The sequence below is a fragment of the Saccopteryx bilineata genome, chromosome 8 (assembly GCF_036850765.1).
Source record: "Saccopteryx bilineata isolate mSacBil1 chromosome 8, mSacBil1_pri_phased_curated, whole genome shotgun sequence".
Classification (NCBI taxonomy): domain Eukaryota; kingdom Metazoa; phylum Chordata; class Mammalia; order Chiroptera; family Emballonuridae; genus Saccopteryx; species Saccopteryx bilineata.
In genome coordinates this window covers 64903301-64922726 of record NC_089497.1, presented here as the reverse complement: position 1 = coordinate 64922726, position 19426 = coordinate 64903301, and the positions used below count along the sequence as shown (strand labels likewise).

The 19426-nt window shown below is 38.0% G+C and overlaps 1 protein-coding gene across 12 annotated transcripts in view; it reads left to right on the top strand.

The window, feature by feature from the left end:
* The window catches only part of LPP (LIM domain containing preferred translocation partner in lipoma), a 736954-nt gene extending 730506 nt beyond the window's left edge, over nt 1-6448 (top strand). For all 12 annotated transcript variants that reach the window (XM_066241276.1, XM_066241275.1, XM_066241266.1 and 9 more), the window contains 2 exons: nt 1941-2061; nt 5408-6448. In XM_066241276.1, coding sequence (XP_066097373.1) covers nt 1941-2061; nt 5408-5536 — 250 coding nt within the window. In that variant the 3' untranslated portion in view covers nt 5537-6448. The remainder of the gene's footprint in view (nt 1-1940; nt 2062-5407) is intronic.
* The last annotated feature ends 12978 nt before the right edge of the window (nt 6449-19426 follow it).

Here is a 19426-nt window from a genome sequence, read left to right as displayed (position 1 = left end):
GAGCTGAAGCTGGAAACAGACCACCTGAGATTTTGACCAATGCTTGAAATGCTGATGAAGGAACACTGTGGGGACTGTAGAAAACACTTCCTGTCCTCTCACTTTACCTCCTCTCATCATGGAAATAAGGCCACTTGGTAGGAAGAAATCATAATTTAACAAGAATACAGTTTATGCCTTTCCAAAGAGGGAGGACCTTGAGGTTAAACATAAAGGCCCAAGTAACATTTTTATAGAGAAATATAGCAGATACATCATTTCATTAATATAGCCTGAATTTCTACTCTCTTGCACCAATTACTATGGTTGTTTACAGAGATGGAGCAAACCTGATCTTATGGATCAGGTCACAGTTTAGTGGTCCACAAAGATAAGCAAATAATTCCTACTATAGTAAGCATATGCAATGATTTATCCTACAGAAGTAAGTAATTCTACTTGGGGAGATTGGGTAAGGCTCATGGATACAGTGGTAGGAAAAACACCCTTGTGACCTCACAGAATTTATAGTCACAGTGGGTTTGGGAAAAGGAAATTGTGCAGTTAATTCTAGAATCCTGCTCATTTCACTACTGATGACCCGGATTCTAACGTAATCAGATAGTCCAAAGCAATTTTTTTGCCACTGAGTATAAACTTACATAAAATACCAATTACAAAAACTCTGATTACTGCCACAGTTGTACGATGGTCCTTTTAATTTTTCTTTCAGAGCAATCAATTGATCTGCTGCTTAATTCATATTTATTTAGATTGCAGCCATACAGATGCCTTTTGGGTGCTGCCAGGAAAATTAATATGTACATATAGAGTATAATATATGTAAAAATGCTTTGACAACCATAAAATGCTCTGCAAAGTATTAGATTACTATCATTATTTCTTTTTAAGTCTCACCACAAATAAATACATTTTAACATCATCAATCTTAAAATCATTACCATGAATAAATGGAGTTGCACAGTCTGTTTTTCGTTTTTTGAATCTTTTCACTTATCTGTGCCCATTTCAAATCATATCTCTTTCACACCTACACAAAAGCCACCCCTAATCTCTGGAAGACGCAGATGGATACATGGTCTGTATTTGCGTCTTATTATCTGTTATCAGGAAAAAAATGTTAGAGCTATTGGCCATAATAAAGAATATAGAGAAATATTAAAATTCCTCATCAACAGTTAACTCAAAGTCATACGTATATTTTTATGTCAGTATAAGTATATATGTGTTCATACACACTCACCCTTTGTAAGTACTAATATCCTCAGGTATAAAGAACTCAACAACTTCTTAACTTTCTGTTTTTCGAAGAAAGTTTAACACAAACAAAATATAAGAAGGCTATACTCATTTGGTGTAAAGAGTTTTAAAACTCACTAACCTCTGCTATTTTGAAAAATAGTCATTTGAGGTTCAATTTCTAGAATTCAAGACATGTTTTAGGGAAAGAGGTTCTAATAAGTGAGAATGAGGCAAAGTTACCAAGCTCAGAATAGTTAGGTCAAGCCTGGGGAACACATACAAAGTCTAGAAGCAAATGACAGAAGGAAGACTTATGTTCGCCCACTGGTGATCCTGCCCAAGCCCAGGGTTTGTGTTTGGAATCTCTCCACAGGTGAATTCCATGCCACAAACCATGTGGCCAGTAGCTCCTGGGTGCTCTCATACAGAAGAAAATCACACACTCATGTCCTCATCTTACTCAATATCCTAATATTTATGATCTAGAAGACCTCAACAGTCACTGAATCTAATTCCCTTGTTTTAGAGTTGAAGAAGCAAACCCAGAGAAGGAAAATGACATTTCCTAAGGTCACAGAATGGTTGATCAGATGTCACCTTGGTCTACACCTTTTATTCTTCTATTTTAATCTATGTGTTTCACCTCTTTCTCATTGTCTGTGCTCAGAATCTAACCAGAGCTATCTCTTTGTTTCCAGGAAATTTGCCCCGCGATGTTCTGTGTGCAAGGAGCCTATCATGCCAGCCCCAGGCCAGGAGGAGACTGTCCGGATTGTGGCTCTGGATCGTGATTTCCACGTTCACTGCTACCGGTGTGAGGTCTGTGGTCTGCACCCCCAAATGCTGCATGGCAGGCATTGAAAGGCCCATAAGAGCCAAGTTTTCTAAAACTTAGTAATTATTAAAGCTGAGATAGCCCCTGGTGCCTGTGTTCACAGGACTTGGGTTTTAGATCTGACCTGGGCATTTAATGCTAGTGATGATGGACAGATCACTTTCTCTCAGTGTCCATTTCCAAACAGAACTCATTCTCATCTTTCCCAAATATGCTGGGTTACTAAAATGCAAAATTACGCATTAAAGGACAGTGCAAATCATAAACTGCTAAGTTAGTGGGAAAAGTAATTGTCATTATTATTGTTGTTATTACTATACTGAATCTTTAACTTTGGCTCTGATACTACTGTGGGACAGAGATGCCATTGTCACCCATTGAGAAGGATAAGAATTTATTCCTTTCAGAGGATTTGGAACTTCAAGTTCAAAATCATGGAGATTCTTTAAGCTAGTAAGAACTGACTGAGCACTTCACACAGGAGGTCAGGTGGCTGCTAAGAGCTATAGGAGAGTTCTGCACAAGGTGCCATGGGAATACATATATATGTATGGTCTACCGGAAAGTTCTGTCCGTTTTTATCACAACAAGTTTCAACACGTAAGCACATGTTTATTTGGCGCATGTGTACCTCTCTATTTTTATCACTTAATGTATACATACTGACGTAACAAATTAACTAAAACAAAGTTGATTCACGTTAGTCTTATGTGTGAAGCCATAGTGTACCCATGGCTACTGATAAAGTTCATTTACGCCACTGTAATTTTTACGAACTTCAACAAGGAAGAAATGCTACAGAAGCATGTCTGTCTCATCCACCATATTCCCCGGACTTAGCACCCTCCGCTATCACTTGTTTTTGTGCTTACAAAATTTTTTGAAGGGCAAAAAATTCAAAAATGAAGAAGATATCAAACAAGCACTGGTTCCATTTTTCGCTTCAAAAGATAAAACATTTTTCAAAAATGGGATATACAAATTGCCCTCACGCTGGCAAGAAATCATTAATAATAATGGCAATTATATTATTTAATAAAGTTTATTGATGGTAAGAAAGATTTGTATTTTGTTTTATTCCAAAAACAGACAGAACTTTCCGGTAGACCTTATATATACAACAGCTGCAATTCAGGCTGGAAGTGACAAGAAAGGCTTCTTCCCCAAGGGATTTATAGCCATTTATCCAATAAAGGACAGCAAGCCTTTCCCCTATAATCTGGCTCTCAAAGGATACTACATTCAGAAAACATTTTCTTATCCTGGTTCTACAAGTTACCCAGAACTCCTCTTCTGAAGCAGTTTTCTTATTTCTACCAGCTCTCTTGAGTACAGCAGCTCTCAGCTCTCTTTTCTATCTGAGAGATTGTATACTACTACCTGCTACCACATCTTCATGAGACTGGCTCATCTAATCCCACTAAGGAGGTTCTACCGAGAACCAGGCTAGCTCTCTGGGGCTATATTCATCCCGTGCAATGCCTTCGCTATAACTGGCCACCTGTTTATACACTATGCTTTGTTTTGTCCTAGAGCCCAAGTTGCCTTAACATGAGAAAAGCTAATAAAAACAACCAGCTTTTGCACAAGGTTTTGTAACTAAAAAGGAATAATAATGTCTGGCCATCATTTTTTAAATGGACCTGAATCATAACTGTGTAAGAGCTAATGGATACCTTAGAGATCGTTTTACAGATGGGGAAACTGAGGCTCAAGGAAGAATGACTTCCCAACAATCCTCACACGCATACCAATCGGCTTTGACTTTTAAGTGGTTTTTTTTTTGTGCTAAGAGTTGTATGAAGCGAACCTATCTTCCGTCCAGATTAAGTGATAGCTATACAAATTCAGTTTGCTTTAAAATGCTGAGAGTTTCTTTAAAAACAATACTGTAGAATGAGAGAGACACTGAATTAGAAGAGAGTAGACTGTTGTTCTAGTCACTACACCACACTGGACAGATCACTTCCCTCTGTGCTCTTCCCTCCCCGCCTCCAAAAGGAGGAGCTGGTGCAGAATGTCTCACGTGGCTCCTTTTGGCTCTAAGATTCAAGGCACGGATGGTTCCAACACTGTGCTCAACTCTGGGCTCTTTAGAGTACCAGGTGACTATAAATCTTGCCTCATTAAATGCTTAAAATAAAATGTCTTTCATTTATTTTTTTGTGGTGAAAAGACTGGTTTCACTGTTCGTTTTCTTGAATGCCCCCAGAGCTGTGAAACACCTCCTTGTTCAACATGGTATTGTGAACACCTTCCTGGGACCCGCTAGCGCGGCTACCGCCACCATGGCGTTCTAGGCAACACTCTTTTAGAAGTTAAACTTTATTTTTTGTCAAATACAGACATGAGCCTCGATGACCTCCTTGCTGTCATGGTAAATAACAAAGGCGAGGCATGCAGCAAGTATGATCTTTGAAACTGTAGTTAGCAAGGTCACACACCTCTAGCAGGAGAAAAAAAAATTTTTTTCTGAAGAAACTTTCATTTTCTCCAAAATTAAGGACCAACATTTAACAGTTATCTAACACTTTCCAAAATGGACCCTCAAAGGTGTCACCTACAGTAATATAATTCTTTACAGATATGTAGCTCTGCATTTTTTTTTCCAGAGTACATTCACGACCTCTTTGATCCTCACAACAGCTTGGTGAGGTAAGAAAAGCAGGAATTACCATCAGGGTGGCATCGGCTTTACCTGCAGGGACACGAGCAGTGTCAGAACTGAAGGGGCTATCCCCCAGTCCACACCCCATTCTGTCACATCGTGGACTCTACTTTAGAAAGTACAGCAAATTCTCCCCACAAACCTTTGGTTTTATCTCTGTGACAATTGGAGTAAGTATGCAGAGCCCTTTAGGGGCTCTTCTGCTTTGCCTTTGCCTGGGAATGAAGAACTTCTGTCCCTGGACCTGCATATTCCTTCTGAGAGATCCTTACCATGATACATGCTAATGATGAGTGAGGGATTAGGGATCTGTTTTCTTTTCTCTTATTCTTGCTACTGTCAGTTGGGTTAGGGAACAAAACTATTGTTTAGGATCCTAGAGGTTTGGGTTCTTCTCTTCCTGAACCTGTATTTCCTATGAAGTGACCTTAGGAGGGTTATTTTATGCTGTTTTATGTATGTTTTTAATATCTAATTTGATATTATTCACGACACACTATATTATATACTGGCGATGGATTGGAGAGACCTTGTGGTAGATGAAGTGAAAAGGTAAGTGACCACATTAGGGAGGCCTTGAATGGAAAGCTAAATAATTTGGTCTTTGCACATGTGGTTTACGTTTTCCTTTACATCATTTCCATCTGTCTTTATTTTTCTAGGATTGTGGTGGTCTCCTGTCTGAGGGAGATAACCAAGGCTGCTACCCTTTGGATGGACACATCCTCTGCAAGACCTGCAACTCTGCGCGCATCAGAGTGCTGACCGCCAAGGCTAGCACCGACCTCTAAGTTCCGCAGCCCGTCCAGCTGGTTAGTGGCGGCACTGAGAAGAATGAAGCACACACACACACACAAAGCAATAAGAAAATAGAAGAAAGGCAATCAAGCTATGGGATGGTCTCTGTTCTTCGTGTAGCAGTAACCTTTCTGTAGAAACACATAGATTACGAGGTTTTTTTTTTAAGTTCTTACCAACTACACATTTCACATTTAATCATGTAGGACCTCGATGGGCCTTTGTTCCCAAGGACTTTCACATTTTTGCATGGATTATGCTCCATCCCATTCACTTCTGCATTCCTGTAACTTCTAATCCCTATGTTTGTCTCACTTTTCATCTGGTTGAATGGCTTTTTTTAGCGTGGTATTTGCTGTCACACGGATTTTCTTGGGTGAGTCTGCCAACTCACAGCTGCATTTAGGCTTGAAGTCTCCCATCCTATCAAGTCCACGTTGCCTGTGATTATGAAGCATAGCCATTCTTTCTTTGTGTATAAAAAAGTCTATTTTTCTGTTGCTCTAAACTGGTCATGTCACTTGGGGGAAAATACACAATTTATATATTTATATGTTTTATAGGTTAATACAAGCCCAAATTTGTAACCACCCAAATTCAAAATCTATAGTGACCAGTGGTCAGGGCTCATTTGAAAGCAGATATTAGTGAGACAGAGCCAAATTTTAGCCTTTTTCTAAAGAAATGACAGGTGGGATAGACTATTAAAAGCATTTTAGGGTTATGTTAGAAAAGCCCGTTATTACCCCACAATGTTATCTTAAGATTTCCCTTTTCCACACTGTCTGGACACATAGACCAACTTGGTGTTCTCTAGAATACAACATTTTCTATACTGTCGTACTCCTCATTTCAGAAATATTTATTGTTTTCTAATATTCAAACATGACTACCAAATTTAACTGTTTTTCTGGTGAAAGACAGCTTTCAAGAGCAGGTCAGTGCCCCCTCCCCCCCCAGGCCGACATCTTTTTTGGCCTGATAATTGCCCATCAGGGCACACAACAAAAATTGTGTAGTGTTGAGTAGTTGACTTTAAAATTTTATTTTGTGTAGTTGACTTTAAAAAGACAAGAAAACTAGAAAAGATTGTGACACCACAGTCTCGTTATTCTCTTAATCCTTCTGCAACTCAAATTACAGATTGCAGGAGACATTTTAATATCAGCGGTGTGATATTTACAACACGCTTTTAGAGACAATCACTGAAATAAAAGTTGCCTTTCCAAGATAAAAATATTCAGAGTCTCTGCCTGGAATATTGACCCAGTCTCCACTGGGCAGTGCAATGCTTGCTTGCCAAGCTCCGAGCCATACTTCATTCGGTTCTTATTTTTTTTAAGGAGACACCTATCTTAATAATGGCAGGTCGCCGTTTTTGTTTTTGTTTTTAATAATTAAAGTCTTTTGGAATGAGATTTCTTAAAGCTTCCTTCAAATCTTCCACAAGTATATGCTTTTAAATTATGAAGTATTTTAAATATACACAAAAGTATAAATAATAATATAATGAATCCCTATATATGTAATGCCAAGTTTAAGCAATCAAATAGAACAAATATAGTTACATTCCCCTGTGTACTGTACCCTGATTCCACAAACATATTTTCATGATTATAAAGTGATAAAGTCAGTTTTTTTAGTCTGACTTTTTTTTTTAATTTTTATTTTTAACACCCAGAACAGAAATAAAAATTTTATTTGTGCGTGCTTTCCATTGCAACCTATGCCTCAGGAATTCCAATTAAATTTATTTTACATTAGTAAGAATAATCATAAAATTTTTTTTTCAATAAGAAATTCTGAAGCCTATGGCTGCTATAGTTCATCTAAGTTAATTTGTGGCTCATTTGCTTTGGTCACCAAATAGTTTTGTTTTAGAACCACCAAAGTTGTAGCTTGTTAAAGCTTTTTTTTTTTTTTTTTTTACCACTATTCTCTTCTTGCCTTACTACTCTTCACCTTGATTTAAATTTCTCATAATGTGATTCACTTTAAGCGGCATGTGAATTTAGGATACAGTGAAAATTGTATCTCTGAATATCTGTCTTCCAAATTAAATGCCAGACCGTGCTGATGACCTCAAAGAGCACGGTTGTTAGACAATTGGGGAGACAATGGAATCTGTTTGAATTGCTTCAGTAACTTCGTCTTGTATGAAATGCTTGGGGAGAATTGTCTTTAGTCCAAAAGCCAGGAGCCTGATTTATTGAGAGATGGATTTTATCTCTTGGATAGCAGTCATATTATAGATTTTGCCAAAAAAAAAACCACCCCAAAACCGAAGAATTTATGAAATATTTATACTATGAAATGCAAAACATTCTACTAGTTTGTTACATTTAAGTCCTTATGTAACTGAATGTTTACAAGCCAAAAAAAAAAAAGTTATAAGAAAACACTGTCACAGACCCATTGCTGTGGCATTGCCAGAATCCTGCTTGCTGCCAGTCTCTATAGTGCATTTTTATCACATAACCTCAGAGTATCTTTACCAAAGATTTTTAAAGTAAATCGTTTTTAATATAGACTTATACTTTTATATAATAATGAATGTACACACATACATATGCAGAAATATTTAGATTTAGATTGTTTTCTTTCACAAGATATAATAAGGAAAGGATCCTACAATATTTCTTAAATATATGATTTATATTGCTTTCTTGTCTTTTCTATTAATCATTTGGTTTAAACAAGGCGAAATCACTCTTTACTCTTTTAGTTACATGATACGTTGCCTATAACAGATTTAAAGATCATATTACATTAATGATGATAATTCTGTTGACTTGATGTATTGTCTTTATTATTGACATTGAAATAAGTAAACAACAGGAAAATCATAGAATATATATATATATATATATATATATATATATATATATATACTGGCTTTAAAAATTTTGTTAAGAACACAAATAATTGGCAAATCTGTGTAACATGAGAGACATGGAAAAGAAAAACAACCCACTCTGTCCTGGGCACGACAGATCATTTCAAAATCAGATTTGTTCGTTGCCTGGATCCCCAGCTCAAGCTGACTCAGCATGGAGTTGCATGTCCAAACAAAATTGCCTTGAAAATTCAAAAATGAGTCACATTTTCCGGCATACAGCGTCAATCCTTGGAGATGCTTGAAATCTCTGCAGCTCAAAGATGTGGGTTATTTTTCTTGTCATTAACAAATTGTTTCTGGAGAAACAACTTCTCTGATCAAAATTACTTCGTTGGATGTATGCTGATTAATGCAGTAGAGTTATTGACACTGTAATTGTTTCCTCACTAAGAAAGATCCTTCACAGATGCTTGTGGTGATGTTGAAAGTGTATAAAACTCTAACTATGTTTAAACAAGTATTTATATCTGGGTCTGGAGGAAGAAAGAGAGCAGCACTTCCACAATGAGGCTACAGTAAAGGGTTTTATGGAACACAGAAAGGGCTCTGAAAACACAACTTGCTATCATTTTCCTAGTTAGTAAAAATCCTATTAATGTGAACCAGCCAGGAATAACAGTGTTATTCTATTTGATACGTTTGGACTTTTTTGTCAAATCTGTGTCAGCTGCCCCCTGATACCTCCATTATCAGGTTTTGAAGGGTGTTGGGGAAATTATGGCAGCTGCTAGGGAATCAGGGAAACACTGATGTAACCTCACAGCCTCTCACCATTCCTCTTGGCTTGAAAAGGCTCGTTTTCCATATACATTTCTAGAAATATTGCTGTACTACCTTAGTATTTCACATTTGTAGTTTAAACAAGTCATTGTCCATCTGTTGCCTAGAGCTGCAGTACATGTGTGTTATGAAATATGACAGTATGTTCCATACCCTGCTTTAGCCATCTGTAGAAAACCAGTAGCCAGAAAAAGATATACCTCTGTGAAATGTTCCTTGAGTCCTTCTCCTGAGATCACTCTGTTGGTGCACTTTCATGGGAGACAATCAGAGAGCAGCACAGATGTGTGCCTTATTTTTAAAGAATCTTTACACACTATGAATATGCCACTGACAGGTCTCTAGAACATAAATAATAATCCCCGAATCTCAAAGATATACTCATCAGAAAAGTACAACAAAATCCAGAGAGGTCTGAAATCTTTTATCTTAAACTTTTAAAAGAGTAATTCTTTTCTCTTTTATGTCTTGGAAGTACCTTATAGATTCTTAAATTAGGAGAACATTCTTAATGGCCACACACTGATATATTGGATGTTGTTAGTGATTATGTTTGGTCTTACTCTGACCTCAGTAAAATGATGAAGACAAGACTTCCCCTTGAACCTTTAACAGCCATTCAGCATATCTACTTTTATCAATTGCCATAGGTTTTTTAGTATGTGCACTTTTTCATTTAATAGTGGACAGAACAACTTGAGAATTCCAGTTCTGAGTCATTACAGTACAACCATGAACATTTCAGATCAAGTTATTTACTTGACAGATAACGAGAATGGAATTTTCCTCAGGAGGCCATTGTTTGGTTACCCTATAATTTCAATAGATAATCTTTTAAAGGATTATCTGATTAAAGCTATGCAACTTGGTGAGAATTCTTAATCCCTCCTCCCCTTTCTTTTTTTCTCCTTCCTTTTTTCCTTCTTTCCTTTCCTTCTTAACTTCTTTCTTTCCTTCTTTCCATCCTACCTGTTACTGATATCCTGCTGGGGCTTTTCATAAATAAATCAATACATTAGATCCTTATGGTATTATGATAATAATAGGGGATGAAAGCTACCACAAAAATCTATGTGGCATCCATAACCCTTTTCTTTAAAAGGGCATATTTTCCATAGTGTGTCTATTTATAAAATGAGATGAAATAATAGAGTTTGGGGGGTTTGTTTTAATAATATTTGAATAAATTTTCATCAGGGACTCAGATTGTAGAGTTCTTAGTAAATTCATTTATGACTTCCCTCCTTTTCTCACCTAAATGCAAAGTGACCTGTCTAGGACTACGCTAAGATTTTTTTCTGATCCAAAGCATTTTTGACCAACAAAACAATGATATTTTTAGTGGTGGCACATTATTTTATTGTATTGAAACTCGATCATTTTTCTTATGGCAAGGAAAAACTGTTATCCTTCTGGAACTTTTACTCATGTCACTATTTTGCCCATGACAATGATATTAAATTTTAATAGCTGAATAAAAGTGTTTTGCTAGGGTAGGACAGCACCAGGATTTTTTTCTGGAGCACAGATTCCAGGTCTGTCAAAGCAACCTGAGAACAAGTTTGGGTTAAATTTTGAGTCTGAGATTCTTTTCAACTCTGGCTAATACCAATAAAAATATGCCCTCTGTATCTTTTTGTTCAGAAAAGGCTTATAATTCTATAACTATATTTCCATTTTTGTTTCTATCCTTACTGTCATTTTCCACACACTTTCACAAAGTTGACATTGATTGTCCTTTGGGGAAGGGCCAGTATGAGGACAGTTAAACATAGTACATACTTAATTCAATATCTAAATGAAATTTCCAAGAATTAATGAAAAGTCCAGGAGGAGAGGGAGGGATTTGAGAGGAAGGGAGGTCCACAAGTAAAACTATGGCAAGACAACATTGTTCTTATATAGTGTAACTCGGAGAATTTTCATAAGGGTCTTAGGGATCTGTAGTCACAGTTATTTAAGAAAGTAACACATGTATATTTCCAGGTTAATGAGGTATTTAAAAATCACTATAGTTAACAATGTATTTTTCCCCTCCTGAAAGAGAGTAAAAGTGAGAGCTGCTGCTGGGTTCCATGGCTTGACCACAACTACACCAGAAATTTTATAAGGCATGACCTCTCATCCCTTCTGAGAAGGGGGCATAGCTCTCCTCTTTCTGAGAGACAGTGATGCATCTTCTGACATGTTCTTAGGCAAACTGCACTACATACACCTTAATCAACTCTTCAGGTTAGAGGTTTCTCTATTCTCATGATGTTTTATACCTTTCCATTGTACTTAACTGGTGAGCACAGTACACAGGAGGTTTTTTGGTTTGTCGTTCTCTTATTCAAATCTAATTATCTACTTTATGCAGTGTCTTGCTTAACAACTATACTCTGATTTGTACTTGTTTTCTCTTTCTTGTTGCAAACACAGAACACTAAATATGTGTCCTTCAATATGTAAAGGAAGGAAACTTATTCCTTTCTCTATTTGACTTTCCTGGCCCTTTTGCCAAAAAAAGTTGTAACTTATCCAACATGCAAGTAGTTTATTCTGCAAAAAATTGTGTGGAAATGCAGTTTTACTAAACTCGGTGACATTTCCCTTTTGAAGTTACCAAAAAATTTACTAAAATTTTTGCTCCATATCACTGATTATTTAATGTACAACAGTCTGTAACCACACTAATAAATGCCTGTTTTTCCAGCCTTTGTTATAAACAAAAAATAATATTCTACAAGCAAAAATGTATGCTAGAGAGGAGAAAACCCTACAGCTAACTTCTCTGTAAAACTTTAAGAAGCTTGCATTAGCCCTCTCCAGATAGCTTGGTTGGTTAGAGCATAGTTCGAAAGTACAGAGGTTGCCAGTTCAGTCCCTGGCCAGGATACATACAGGAATAGATTGACATTCCTGTCTCCCTGTCTCTCTCTTTCTCTCTCTCTAAAATCAATAAATAAAAAAAATTAAGATACTTGCACTAATACTTTCCTATTGTATGTCTTTGTTAATTTTTCCAAGGTTCTCGTCCATTTGGGAGCAAGAAACAACTTCATTTATCTAAGTCTGATAGATTTTTACCTAATATACCCAAATAGAAGCCTTATTACACCATCCACACATAGCTTTAGTTAACTTGGGACTGAATAATGCTTCTGATTCAGTTCTCAACCCCAGGAATAGAATAATCTACCCAGAATGAGACAAGTGTCACTATGTCATCTTGCATTCTACCCCCAGTGTAGAGGGTTACCTCTGACCCAGACACCAGTGTTGTTCTTAGACTCTTAGGAACAGCATGGCCCTTAGAATTGTGACCCTTTAAGGGTTTGAATCTCCCCTGTTATTTTCCTGACATGTCACCATCCCACATCTTCTTAGCTCTGGCTAGTACTATTCACAGTATTCCATTCTGTCATTGGGGCAGCTCTTTTCTATGAAAGTTCTTCCTTATGTTGAACAAAAATCTGGCTCTAGGGCTCTGCAAAACAAGTCTAAGTCCTAAATCTTTGCCTCTAGGTCAGATATCAATAATTCTTTCAATTTTCCCTCATTTATTGATACGATGTCAAAGTCAATTACCTTTATCTTTTTCCTTTAAGCAGTTGGACCCAAGAACATTTTCTAATTTCATTTCAATCTACTTGGTGAAACATAACAATCACCATGGTTCAGGCTAGGTGAAAATATTTTCTTCAGGGTTGAAAGTAAATGGAATTTGAGTCATCCAATGGAAACTAATATTCAATGTAAAATTTTTCTCCAAGCACTCAAACCCAAGAGAGAGAATGCTAGATGACGATAAATCTCCCATGTGCATAAAACGTTATGTACTGGTTTCGACATTGCCAAAATCAAAGTCATTCTGAAAACAAGAAACAAGCTAATTAATACCTATGACATCCATTAGATTTCTGCTTCTTGGTGAATGCTCATAAAGTCTCTGCAACCCTTTCCTTTTTTCCTATCTTCTCAAGAATAAGACACTTCTTTACCATGTTTCCATGCTGAATATGCAGAAGGCCCCTGGATACTTTCTAAGTTCAACATAAGCACTGACTAATTAGTTTTCAGATCTACTTCCACTTTTCTGTGTGAAAATGTTTATACCCAGAGATATTGTACTTTAGACCAAGTGAGCAGCTTTCCTACATGATCGATTAGGAACTATCTTTAGGAGTCCATATTTTCTCTCTACCTTTGTCCTTCTAACATTTTTATATGTTACTTATTTCTTTAATTTAATAATCACTATAACAGAATCAGCCTCTAAGTAGCTTAGATTCAAACCAACTGCAGTAAGACCAAACAGGCTCCCTTGGTATTCCATAGGAAGGAATATAGTGTCAAGAAGAGTAATTCTTCCGAATGGCATCAGTAAGGTTTTATGGAGGAGTAATATTTGGTAAGAAATCTTGAATTGATGCATTGACTGATTTAGAGTTGAGGGAAGAATATTTAAGGCACCAGAAACAACAGAAAAGCAGAGGCTACATTCTGAGAAGACCCTCTACTTTAAGTATCACAGAATCTGGAACTTCCCAACAGGAGAAAAAGCTTCCAGATAGTCAGGGTCAATGGAAAGGAAAAGGCATAGAGGAAGCCTAAATCCATTTTTATTTGCTTTTCCATTTCTTCTTAATTGAAAGATAAGATGAGTTGCCAAAAGGTTAATACAACACGTACAGCATGAACAGGAAGCTTTATTAATAACATTTTTTAAAATGTACATTCTGATTGGTGTATAGCTACATACTTCACTCTTGCAATAAACACACTTATTTTTTGAATCCCAGTAAGAGAATGAGCAAGGCACCTCAATTTTCCTATTACCTGTATATCCACGACGAGAAAGGTCTCCACGGCCACCTATTTTATTTAGTGTTCGAGTTTCCATGCAGATCCATTACTAAGTGATGACACAGACTCTGCCTAAACATCCCCTGCATCACTTAGCTCACCACCTGCTAAGCTCTCCCATTTCCTCTACCATACTTTGTCCAGTTTCCCCCAACTCTGTAACAGGACCAGCCTTTGTGGCTTGTGTTCTCCTCAGTGCCACACAAAACTCATGTTGAGTACAGAATTAACTGTTGCTTCCTCCCTACATTTTCATTTAAAATAATTTTTTGTTTGGGGCAACACATTACTTTAAAAAAAAACAGCTTTGAATTTAGTTGAGGACTATTTTAAAAACTTCTTTAAATATCCTTAAGAATAGTAAAGGATCTTGTGAAGGTCAAGTTAAGAGTTTATGAGCTTTTTGTTGTTGTCTTTTAAATTTTTTTATTCAAAAAACAAACTGTTCTGTCAGTTGTTATATACCTTTATGCCTTTCCCCAGTAACTATCCCCTGAAAAATACACTCTAATGACCTGGCCTGCTGATAATGATCTTAAAACATTGGGAAATGTCTGTGTGATCCCTACTTCTAACAAGGAAAAAATCAAAAGCAAAAGACAGTAGTTCTGTTAAAACTCATGCAAGACCAGTGTTCTCTTCAGTGGCCACTCTCAGGGACAAAATGCCAGAGCACAGTGTTTGCTTCTCATAGACTGAAGTACCTTCCCCCATCCCGTTCTAAGGCATCCAAGGAAATTCACATAGACCATTTAGCTCTCAGTAGCAAACCATGAGTGTACTGCTAGAGACCATTTAGACCTAGCATACATATTGTGCTGTCTCGTGGGAAAGGACTAGGTAATCTGTCTGATTAGCCCTGATGAAGTCGATAAGGAAAGGCCACTGTGAATTACAAACCACTGTGGCCCTAAAGCACATAGCAGCAACTTTCCCCAGAGGTTGTTGGTTTACTTTGTATTAACTGAAAACTCTCTGGGACTGTGAGGTTCAGAATAGCAACTGAAATCCTGTCATTTACAATTCAGTGGAGTGCACGGGTGACTTGATCCTTGAAACAGGTGTCTCTCCTGTGGGATATGATGCATGACCCACCGAGGGAGAAACTGTTGTAGATAAACAACGCCTATTATTCTTTCCCTCAGTTCTCATTTGTTGAGGCTCACCAGGTGTATGTCACTGCATCAGGCATTTCCAAACCAGCCAGCCATCCCATAGCCTTCAAAGATCTGTGAGCAAATACTATGGTACTGACTGTGATTCTGGGATCTGGCCTTTGCCATTGGATAGACTAGGCTTTGTGGGCTGTTGTAATTTTGTGATCTGTGCGTGCTATCACGAGGACTTTGGTACTGTGTATTTCCAGGACACCTACTGGGAGGCTTCTGTGTTATTCTCGAAACTGCCCTACAGGTCATTCTTTCTCTTGCCCTGCATCCCCTCAGGAACCTGCGCATTTTCATGTGTGCTCTCGGGTTTCTATTTCATCCCATTTCTCTCTTCCACTTGTCTGCCTTTTGTTAAAATCCATGCCTCTGATTGAAAAATCTATGCCTTTCTTCATCTAAAGTGGAATCTGCTATAGGAGACCTTTAAGATGATCTTATCTAATACGCTTTCTAGGCATTTTCCCTCCTTAGAGTCCGCCACCCATCCAGCCGGCTTCACCATCTATCTGTTTATTCCCAGCGATTAATAAGGGCCAAGTTAAATAACAGATGGCCTCTCACTTCTTTCCAATCTTCACACCTGGAAAACGTAGGAAGGGCCAGCTGGGCCAGCAGAGGAGTAACCTTGGCTGAGATGGCAACATTGAGAGTCTGGAAAGGTGCCTCATTTTCTGGGAGGTTTCATAAATGTTACGACTGATAGACTGGAAAACAATGCTTGTGTAGATAGTACACAGAGTACCCCCATCCAGGAACAGATTCGTAGAAGCGTTCTGAGAACTTTGCAGGATTATATAGGTGAGTACACCTAAGTAGAGACTCACTTGGCTGAAACCTGTGATATCTGATTAGAGGACAGAACAGGACAGTGAGGCAGTGAAGATGAAAAAGCAGCCCTTTAAAAAAATATAAAAGGAGCCAGAAACCCTGACTCATCCTTACATACTGTAAAGAAAATTATTAATAAAAAAATGTTCTTCCTCCATCTGTACAGTATTGCCCCCCACATTCAGGGAAAGTGTAAGTGTGTTGTCTTTAAAACACACACTCAGGCACCTGCATGCACTCACACACGCACACAACCGTCTTCCAAGAAAGCTGATCCTTCAAAAAAAGAAATCTTATTTTTAAACACTTGGGTTTTTCAGGCCAGAAAATTAATAATTCCTAGACCTGACCCATTTTCTGTGACTGCCAAAAAGGAAAAGGGAAAGCTATTTAAATTTTGTATGGATCCATTTATCTCTTAAAATATTCCAAAGCAATTTGAGACGGGGGTGGCAACTAAGGTATTTCTCTCCTGCTTGATTTGTTTTTTACATTTTTATCTGTTGGGAAAAGGGTAAAGAACTATTCTTGGGCTGCTCTCGGTGCACTGTGCTGCCATTCTGCGCATGTCTGCTCGGCTTCACACTGAGGCATTGGATGAACGTTGCTTTCTTGACTCTGTTTCCTCCATCAGAAGAGAGGAAAGAGAAAGCCTGGATGTCTTTCCTTCATCAAATTATTTAACTCTGTTTCTGAACTAGGTTAGAATATGCGAAATAGGGAAAGCTAGTTTTTCTTGAATACAATTATCCTTTCTATTTTTTCTTGGGAGCCTTATGTATCGGGGATAGGGAGAATATAGTTTTTTCTCATTTTTTTTCTCTTTGGGTGACAGTTGATGACCACTTAGTAATGGCAATAAACCAGAAGTAGAAGAGTAGCCCAGCCAGGTTTTGCTGTCTCTGCCAATGTGTTTTATTCTTTCAGACAAAAACTTTGAAAGGAAAATGGATTTTTATACTTTAAATATCAGCAATAAGAATGACCTCATATTTTAACTTTGAAATAGTAAAAAGTAAGTTGATATATGGGCAGCGTCCGCCTTTTTACTAATTCTGTATACCCTCTGCTTAATTTTTAGATGAATATCAAGTACATCAGCATATGAGGGTGAAATTGCCAAAAAAAGTTAAAATGCCTTGTACCTCCTTCACTAGGTAAATGCACATTGGAGCTGCTATATGCAGGCCAGACTTTTAATTCCACTGAGGTGTCTCCTGGATGCAAGAGATTTAGGACCCTGTAAACTAGATCTCATTGCCAATAGTTTATAATGAAGTCGTTGCAAAATCATTTTTAAACTACTTTCTCTTACCGCCCATTTATTCTCTTGGGAAAGCTAAGCAAATGACCCAAGTCAGACTAGTTCCCCCATAAACATCTGTCTTAGCCTCTCATTCTTATTCAGAAAACATATCAAAGTGAAAATAGAATTAAAGATGACACTGGATTGTCTGATTCTTTAGCATGAATAAGATTATCATGTGAGGTAATGTGCCTTAAGTAGAAATTGAAACTTAGAAGCAAAATTTTTCAGCTGGAAGGAGTGTTGAACTTGTACTATGTCATCTATGCAGTGATTTCCTTTGACTTTGTGTCCTGTTATATTTTTTCCACTTCACCTTTATCATTAGTGTAACAGGATACACTGATGAGTACTGGGGCTCTCTCTAGTGGGAGTATGTGCAATGATGAGATGCACCAATAAAAACAAGGAACAGTTTTCCGGGTAGTGAGGCCGTGCTGTGAACCAGGCGTGACAGGAGGAGGCAGAGCCCCAGGACTGTGATTTTCTCTGAGCCGCACGCACAGCTTTTATTTCATGGCTTTGTCACAGGCTTTTCTCCTTCTGTGCCGTCACCTTTGAGAAAAACGATCGCACCTTTTCCAAGTCTGCCTTTTTAACAGCTACAGTGGTGTTGGCAAGACTTCCCCAGCTCTGAATATAGCCATTTGCCGGCTCTGGCCTCTGCGAGACTGACTCAAATCTGTGATCTTCTGTTCAGCATACACATCAGCAAAGTGAGAAGATGAGCCCTAAATATAGGCTCTGTTAACTTTACTTTTAGATTCAGTGCCTTCAAAAAGTGCCTATTCTGAGAAACATAAACGTTATTTCTCCATATGTATGTACACACGGTACCCGGAGCCCTACTATGCAGCCTTCAGAAACATACCGTCTACAGGAGTAGGTGCTAAGATAAGGAAACCTTGCCAAATGGAAGAAAGTCACTCATTTCCAGTATCCCCGCTCACGTGGCACCGTGCAATGGGCTGCAAACACATTTCCTGAGCATTCCTTGCTGATACAGCCACTTTATATATATATATATATATATATATATATATCCTACTGAAGAGTGGCGTATTGCTGAGGTTTCTTGTACTCTGCTTCATGGGAATATATGCTTTGTGCAATTGGAACATTTAGCCAGGAAAAAAAAAATTGTGGAAGAGAATAGAGCCAAGGCCTGTATTAGGAGATGTGTCATAGGTATGTTTTATAAACTAAGCATTGATGGGTTTACAATGTCAGCACATTTCTTCCCCTTGTATCTCTCAGACTAACATCAGTGAAAAACTAGACAAGAAGTTTTGGCTGGGAGGCCTGGAGGCTCAGGGGGCCAAATGTCCTTGCCAGATTCTTAGAGCATCTTTACTTTGACTCCTAAAAATAGTAGCACGTGTTATTCAATGGCTTTTGTTTTCATGGTTCTGTTACTGACACTGTAACTACAGATATTTTTGATAGAACAATAGCACAGCCTAGAAAGAGGGGTCCTTACCCAGGTGTGGGAAGTAGTAGAGGGTCTAGGTAAATAGGGCAAGGTAGACAGTGCGTGGTATTTGGAAAAGGGTTGATGGGAGGACGTGCTTCCAAAAAAGATCTTTCTCAATGTGTCGTCTGACTCAACCAGCTGGCAGGCTGCACTTGCCAACTCGCTCTCTTTCCTTCTAAGTCAGTTGGCTCCAGGTTCACTTGAATATGCCTCTGTTTTGAGAAAGTAAGATACCTCCAGTTAGCCTTTCTCCAAGGAAGTTCTTGAAATCTTAATCACAAGTTGTCTCTTACCCCATCCAGTTTCACCAAATAGTAGTAAAGGGGCCCAAGCTATGGGAGATGTTTTCCCTGCCGTGGCTGGCACCTTCTGCTTTCCCTTGGAGGAGCCCCAGGATGTAAGCTAGGTATGGGGGGCAAGATAGTACTAGTTCATGATTTCAAGAGTGGGGACTACGCTGCTTTAGTTCCCATCTTTTTTGTGAGATCAGTTGGATTCTTGGAGAAAGAGTGATATTTTTCACTAAAAAATGCCTTCCATTCCTGTTAATGTTCTTTTTATTGTTTTTGCCTTATCCAA